Source organism: Symphodus melops, assembly GCF_947650265.1.
Source record: "Symphodus melops genome assembly, chromosome: 20".
Taxonomy (NCBI): Eukaryota; Metazoa; Chordata; class Actinopteri; order Labriformes; family Labridae; genus Symphodus; species Symphodus melops.
In genome coordinates this window covers 515,119-522,618 of record NC_136710.1, presented here as the reverse complement: position 1 = coordinate 522,618, position 7,500 = coordinate 515,119, and the positions used below count along the sequence as shown (strand labels likewise).

At 47.3% G+C, this 7,500-nt stretch overlaps 2 protein-coding genes across 2 annotated transcripts in view; both read right to left on the bottom strand.

Annotated features, from left to right (window-relative positions):
* Positions 1 to 1,245, bottom strand: part of nfxl1 (nuclear transcription factor, X-box binding-like 1) — a 5,206-nt gene extending 3,961 nt beyond the window's left edge. Inside the window, exons 1-4 of the mRNA XM_079371115.1 lie at positions 1,169 to 1,245; positions 466 to 659; positions 187 to 378; positions 1 to 85 (exon numbers count right to left, since the gene is read on the bottom strand). The exon at positions 1 to 85 is cut by the window's left edge and continues 25 nt beyond it. Of these exons, the coding sequence (XP_079227241.1) occupies positions 1 to 85; positions 187 to 378; positions 466 to 640 (452 nt within the window). The 5' untranslated portion in view covers positions 641 to 659; positions 1,169 to 1,245. The remainder of the gene's footprint in view (positions 86 to 186; positions 379 to 465; positions 660 to 1,168) is intronic.
* Positions 1,246 to 2,049: 804 nt separating this feature from the next.
* cnga1b (cyclic nucleotide gated channel subunit alpha 1b) overlaps positions 2,050 to 7,500 on the bottom strand; it is a 7,104-nt gene continuing 1,653 nt past the window's right edge. The window contains exons 3-15 of the mRNA XM_079371111.1: positions 7,328 to 7,390; positions 7,060 to 7,113; positions 6,781 to 6,870; positions 6,581 to 6,685; positions 5,414 to 5,520; positions 5,164 to 5,338; positions 4,945 to 5,081; positions 4,693 to 4,865; positions 4,175 to 4,300; positions 3,710 to 3,862; positions 3,402 to 3,633; positions 3,143 to 3,318; positions 2,050 to 3,061 (exon numbers count right to left, since the gene is read on the bottom strand). Coding sequence (XP_079227237.1) covers positions 2,861 to 3,061; positions 3,143 to 3,318; positions 3,402 to 3,633; positions 3,710 to 3,862; positions 4,175 to 4,300; positions 4,693 to 4,865; positions 4,945 to 5,081; positions 5,164 to 5,338; positions 5,414 to 5,520; positions 6,581 to 6,685; positions 6,781 to 6,870; positions 7,060 to 7,113; positions 7,328 to 7,390 — 1,792 coding nt within the window. The 3' untranslated portion in view covers positions 2,050 to 2,860. The remainder of the gene's footprint in view (positions 3,062 to 3,142; positions 3,319 to 3,401; positions 3,634 to 3,709; positions 3,863 to 4,174; positions 4,301 to 4,692; positions 4,866 to 4,944; positions 5,082 to 5,163; positions 5,339 to 5,413; positions 5,521 to 6,580; positions 6,686 to 6,780; positions 6,871 to 7,059; positions 7,114 to 7,327; positions 7,391 to 7,500) is intronic.

Genomic DNA, 7,500 nt, shown 5'->3' with positions numbered 1-7,500 from the left:
ATGCAGATCAGACAGGTCAGAGCTCCCGACTGGAACAGGTCACTGACATACTGACCTGTTCTGGCCAGACCTGTGACATCACCACCTGCACGCACGCACGCACACGCGCACACACACACACACACGATGACATCTCTTGCACAGTCTCTGGGTGACAAGCTGTTGCTATAGTAACGCCAGGCTCACCCGTCTGGTCGGCGTAGGTGGTGAAAGTCGACTCGAGGATCTTCCCTCGCTTTCCATCCTGATGGTCAACGGCTACGTTTCCATCGTCGTCGTCATCAGAGGAGGAGGAGCTGATTTGGCTCTCCACCAATCGCTGAGCAGCAGCCAGGTTGGACTTCCTGATCTCATCAAACTTTGACTGGACGGACGCAGCTGTCAATCACAGAGAGGAGAGGCAGGTAAACAAACAAGGGATGCATTATGAGTGCGTTTCCATGGTTACTAGAAGTCCGTCCTCACCTTTTGGGGGTTCAGGTGGCGTTGCGGTCTTCACCCTCCCTCCTCTTCCTCCCCCCCACGCTCCTCCAGCACCCCCCGGCCTCTCTCTCTCCTTCTGCGGAGGGCGGGGTCTTTCGCTCTGAGCCTCCTGACTCCGGCCACGCCCCCTGCCCTGCTGTCGCCAAGCCGGCTCCATAGCAACTGCCTCCTGAACTCTACAGGTGGGGGTCAAAGGTCAAAGAGGACAGTTGGGACCTTGTTATAAGGATTATTATTGAGCCGAATTCTTAGTTCCACATTATTTCACACTGCGCATGTCGACCCCACGTGCTCTGATCATTTCTGACTCTTTAAAAACGAACATCAGGAGGGAAGTCAGATTTTTTAACCGTGTTGGCGTGCTGGGAAAATAAACTAACAACAGGCTACACACACACACCTGGCTGTGACCTTTCCTCACACCTTTACCTGCCTGTTTAGCTGAGTGTTGCTGACGTCACAGCCGTTAACGGTCGAGTTCAGTTCAAACTGTTCTAGCCGGCTAGCTCCGACAAGCTAACTACTTTCTCTAACATTAGCAGAGACACAATACAAACACACAAACGTCACATCCGGTTAAATGACGTGATTGACGTGTAAATATCTCCCTGCGTGGTGTGAACTCAAGTTCACCTCTGAGGACGGACAGGAAAGTGATTTAAACTGCTTTACATGTGAACCTTACCTCAGCAGGCAGCAGCAGCAGCTGTGGAGTCTGTCACCTGGTTGTCATGCGCGGAGCCGCGTGAAGCATGCCGGTACTTGTAGTCTAAGAATCTTAGCCGTAAACAAAGCGCCGTCGGAGTTGGAGTGTGGGGAGTTTATGTGTGGCTATAGAACTACAAGTCCCACAAGGCATACGGATCCTCAGACAGTTCGACGTGTCATCGGTAACAACAGGACGTTTCATTCATAATCTGAACCCCAAATAATAAACGTATCAAGAATATATGTTTGTGTTTAATTAAATAGGGAGTGAGGTGGACAAATAAATAATACGTTATTTAAAAAAAAAATCTTTCAATCGTGTTTATATGGTGACTTTTATAGTAGTTTTATTAAAGGTCACATGACCTCCTCCTCTTCTTCAGGTGAAATCAGTGTCCTCGCTCCTCTTCATCATGTGTGTGAAGTGTGTTGTTGTAAATCCACTCTGATCCTGTATTTGATCATGTCTATAAACCCCTCTATTTCAGCCCTGCTCAGAACAGGCTGTTTCTGTGTCTGTAGCTTTAAATATGTAAATGAGCTGTGTCTGACCACGCCCCCTCTCTGGAAGAGCTTGGAGGAAAGAGTCTTTGGAGGAGGTTTCAAGCGGCTCACGTAGAGGCTTGAAGCTGTCTGCTTGGATTCATATCGGGGCACTGAGGTGTGATTTACAGAACAAACCGTTTAGCGCCCTCTGTAGACTCATCCTGGGACTACTCCGACACATGTTTACCTCTTGATCTGAAACTTTGCCCGTGTTTAGTTTGGACATTCAGCATTGTAACACTGTATGAGAGTAAACATGGGGATCAGCTGAAAAGGTTCTACACGTGTGCAGCTCAGAGAAACCAAACAGAACAGAGTAAGTTAAAATTTAATATACAGTACATCATAATCACATTCTTACATGTTGCAACTTTCAGCTTGATATTTCAGTTCATATAAAAGATGTTCTCTTCACTGAATGCTTAATCCTTAAAGGTACAACACGTGACATTCTGATTATTGGTATAGCAAATTAAAATACACTCCATGTAAATATCTAGAAGAGAACTGACTTCCTAAACGGAAAGCGAAGTCCAACTCCCTCTGGGCTTGTTGTACTTAGCGTTGTGTTCACGCTAACGAGACGGGCTAACGTCAGCGTGAACATGTTTCCCTCAGAGGCTCACTTAAACTCCTCCCTCTCTACCCGTTAGCCCTGCCACCACATGGAGGAAGAGAGAGACGACCCCGCCCACTCAGGGACGCGGTTTCCAGAGGAATAGTCACGGAGCAGTCGTCACAAGAGTACAACTGAAGGATCCAACAGACTTTACGAACTGTTCTAAACAGACAGATGACGACCAAATCAAGTTAAGGCTGCATGTCTGAAGACACCTACAGATGTCCACACTCAGCTGACCCTAACGCAAAGGGAGCGGAGCTGAGGGACATAGGGGGCGTGGCCAAAGAGACTGGTGCTAAAGTGCAACATCTACAGGACGTCTACTCTCAAAGTTGCATATATTCTGATTAAATAAATTAGCAAAGAACGGTACACCTAAAACACATCTTGTTCTCATATTTTGATGGATGTGACACTCCTCCTTGCTTCTTCTTCTCAGATAGATAGATGTACTTTATTGGGAAATTGTGGTTCCCAGCTTTCTTCTTTGTTTGTCTGCATCTATGGTGATGGAGGGGGCGGAGCTTCACTCGGGGGTACCAGCTTCTTCTCGAGCCGTGCGACTCTGTGCTTGAGTTTGCTGTGAGTGGCCTCTTGTTCGGCCAGCAGCCGAGCGTAGCGAGTCTGCAGGACGTCCAGCATGCTCGTCATCCGCTCGACCTTCTCCTCCATCTCTTTGGGGTCGGGGCCCTGCGCTGCCACCTAGAGGACGTACAGAGCAGTATCACTTTCAGATCAGAAGATCAGCTTCTTTGTTTTCGTTATCAGATCAAGTGACTGTACCTCCAGATCCAGAAGCCCGTCCTTCATCAGAATCTGTCTTCCCTTCTCCTCCAGCAGAGCTTTAGCATCAGGGTACTCCGTTAGCGCCTCCATCAGGTCGTCTTTGGAAAGACAGAAGAGGTCGGAGTAGCCAATGCTCCTGATGTTGGCCGTCCTCCTGTTTCCTGCCTTACTTCCTGTTGAAAATAAAGAAGATCAAACGGCTGTTTACTGCAGTTATTGATTGTTATTAAGTCTCTTACCCTTGAGTTGAGTTTACCTTTGATAGCCAGGATGCTAATCTCTCCGAAGTAGCTCCCGTCACTCAGGACTACAAACTGTTTGATTCCGTCATCAGCGACGACAGCCAGTTTCCCCTCCTTGATGATGTACATCTCTCTGCCGATGTCGCCCTTCTTACAGATGTAGTCACCTGGACTGTACACCTGAGGCTGCAGCTTCAGCACCAGCTCCACCAGAAGGCCGGCCTCGCAGTCCGCAAAGATACGAACCTGCAGGAACGCACAGGAGAGGTTCGTCTACGCTCACAACATCCGCAGAGTGGGGGAGGGGTTAGTGTGTGCCCACCTTCTTCAGCGTGTCCAGGTGGACGTTGATGGCGATCTCAGCTCTTAGCTTGTCAGGCAGGTACTTCAACACCTCCCTCTCATCTACCGCTTTCTTATTGGTCCACAGAAAGTCGAACCACTTGATCACTCGCTTCTCCAGGTCCTTTGTGACCTGGAGGGGCAGAGAGAGGGAGTGTTACAGCCCTGACAGTCTCATAAGCCTTCTTTAAAAAGGAGGATGGACCGCAGTTCCTGATTCTATTATAGACAAGTATCTGATGGATCTTTTTTTGTGGGGAAAATGTATTTAGTGACATTTTTCTGAATGAATTGAATCAGGACAAAAATAAGACAAATGTGTCGCTCAGCTCCTTGGGGGCCACAAGCTTCGCTTCATTGATATGAAGTCTGAGGAAGAATAAGCTGCCGGCAGCTCACTGCTGGAAACAGGTGAATTGATTCTTCATGTAACTACGCTGTGCACCTTTCTGAAGCTCATGTACTGTTTGATGGCGTCGATGCGAGCCTGGAAGTCGGCCCTGGCGGCGTTCATGTTTGTGATCATTGAGCCGACGTTACCGACGATGGTGGCAAAGATCAGCACGCCCACCTGCAGGAGAAACGAGCAGAGCACAGATACATACACAGATATAACCACGGTAGAATTATATATCAGTATCTAACAGGATCACTGTCACACGGGAGAATACTCAAGTTGAGTAAAAATATCCCAGAAGGCCTTGCAGGACGGACCTTCAGAGCCTCCTGGTTTTTAATAATCCTCACTGAAGGTAGATTGATTTAAAGACGCTCAGACACCAACCTACATAAAATACCAGCTCTGCTGACTGCAGCCACATCTGGAGACGGGCTGAAATGCGTCTACAGTTGTTTGTTAAGGTGAGTCGTCAGCATACAGCTGTACTGATGTCTACCTAAGAACCAAAACAGAGACTGTGAGGGAACTTTAATCCAAACGGACCACTGGGAGGACAAACCCACCAGGAAGTCAGTCACGACAAAGAAGTACTCCGAGTTCTCCACAGGGGGCGGAGTTTCTCCGATGGTGGTGAGCGTCAGTGTGGACCAGTACATGCTGTAAGCATACTTCCTCACCAGACGCCCAAACTCTGGATCTGCTGGGTCGGGATAAACAAACCTGTCGGCACCAAAACCTGGAACGACAAAACAAGAAAAGAGCATTTAAAACAAGGCATGAAGCCAGCAGTGTCAGGATTCAAACCAGCGACCCACCGATGGCCTTGGAGAAGGAGTAGTAGAGGCAAGCGTTCCAGTGGATGATGATGACGATGTACATGACCAGGTTGGAGATACGGAGGGCGTTGGGGTAGTTAGTCCTCGTCTCTGTCCTCTGGAAGAACTCGAGCATCCTGAAACAAAGCAGGGATTCAAATATCAACAAGTTAGCGTAGATACAACATTTCGTTTCACACGCTGGCAGTGTGAAGGTACCTGTTGAACCTCAGGAGCTTATTGAGCCGGATCTCTGGGTACTTGAGGCCCAGGATGGAGTACAGCACGTCAGTGGGAACCATTGAGACCATGTCCAGTTTGAACTGGAAACTTTTCAGGTAACGCTCACGCAACTTCTGCTCGTCCTTTACCAGCAGACCCTGCTCCAGGTAACCTGCACAAACGCACAGCAATGTGAAATTCAATAACCAATGCTTCAGTGTGTGCATCAGTGTGTGTGTTTTCATACCGGTCCTGGTTCTGAATATCATGTCAGCTACGTAGATGAGGTCAGAGACAAAATCCAGTATGAACCAGAAGATCACGTAGTCCGTCTGTAGCTCCTCAAAACACGCCCTGCAACACACAGAGCTCAAATCTTTCAGAGCTTGTAGTGTGGTTTTATCCTCATCACGCTCCAAGACTGCAGACCAGCGTGGGTATCAGGACCAGGACCTATCCTCTGGAATCAGGTTCCAGTCAGGTTCCAGTCAGGACCTATCCTCTGGAATCAGGTTCCAGTCAGGACCTATCCTCTGGAATCAGGTTCCAGTCAGGTTCCAGTCAGGACCTATCCTCTGGAATCAGGTTCCAGTCAGGTTCCAGTCAGGACCTATCCTCTGGAATCAGGTTCCAGTCAGGACCTATCCTCTGGAATCAGGTTCCAGTCAGGACCTATCCTCTGGAATCAGGTTCCAGTCAGGACCTATCCTCTGGAATCAGGTTCCAGTCAGGAATTATCCTCTGGAATCAGGTTCCAGTCAGGAATCATCCTCTGGAATCAGGTTCCAGTCAGGACCTATCCTCTGGAATCAGGTTCCAGTCAGGACCTATCCTCTGGAATCAGGTTCCAGTCAGGACCTATCCTCTGGAATCAGGTTCCAGTCAGGAATTATCCTCTGGAATCAGGTTCCAGTCAGGAATTATCCTCTGGAATCAGGTTCCAGTCAGGACCTATCCTCTGGAATCAGGTTCCAGTCAGGACCTATCCTCTGGAATCAGGTTCCAGTCAGGACCTATCCTCTGGAATCAGGTTCCAGTCAGGACCTATCCTCTGGAATCAGGTTCCAGTCAGGACCTATCCTCTGGAATCAGGTTCCAGTCAGGACCTATCCTCTGGAATCAGGTTCCAGTCAGGGTCCAGGACACAGACACACTGTACTAAAGCCCTGTTTCACACTGGCAGTTCAGTTAGACTTAGACTGTATAGATGCTATAGATTTAGACGGTATGATGTTATAGACTTAGACTGTTAGATGCTATAGACTTAGACTGTATAGATGCTATAGACTTAGACTGTTAGATGCTATAGACTTAGACTGTATAGATGCTATAGACTTAGATTTGAGTACAGATTAGGGTTAATGTGTTAAGAGAAATCATTGTAGATTTAAGAGTGTGCATGTGAGTCTGTTACCTGGCTATGATCAGGGTCCAGTTGTACATGACGGGGATGGTGATAATGAACAGCCAGTGATAGTAGGTGTTACCTGCCGGATCAATCACTGTGATCTCCTTGGGACTGAACACATGATTATTAGTTACTATTTGAATGTTAAAATCTTTACTCTGCAGTCTGAGAGATTTGCTTGAGCTGATCCCATAAACCCAACGTACGCCTCCTCTTTAGCCTTCTTCTCCTTCTCCTTCTCTTCTTTCTCCTTCTGTTTCCTCTCCTTCCTCTCCTTCTTCTCCTGCTTCTCCTTCCTGGGAGATATGAGTACGTACAGAACAAACACTTTTGAAAAATAATATTCATTTTGAAAGACTGAATGTTTCCACTCTGTTGTTTTTAGGGACATGCTTTGCACACACACACAGACAAGAGTTCTATCTATCTATCTATCTATCTATCTATCTATATCTATCTATATCTATCTGGATGGTTTGACTTACTCTTTCTTCTCTTTTCTTTCTTTCTTCTCTTTCTTCTTTTTCTGCTTTTCTTCCCTGGAAGACCGGAACAGCAAACACATAAACTACCTGATGATCAATCAATCAATCAATTTAATCACTGGAAACCAACCAAAAACAGAGATCTCTCTCTGGATAGAAACAAACTGAAGAGTACAACTGTTGGTGTGTGTGTGTGTGTGTGTGTGTGTGTGTGTGTGTGTGTGTGTGTGTGTGTGTGTGTGTGTGTGTGTGTGTGTGTGTGTCTCACTCTTCTTTGTTATTGCTGTTGTTGACGTTGAACAGAACTCCTGGCTCGGCTCTTTGAGCGACCCTGAAACAAAAAGAGGGCGGGGCTTGTTAACTCCTTTAATTGGACCTGAAGAAGCGAACATCCTCTACAGGTACACGGGAACTATCTCAGGTCCAATCCCGTCCTCAAAG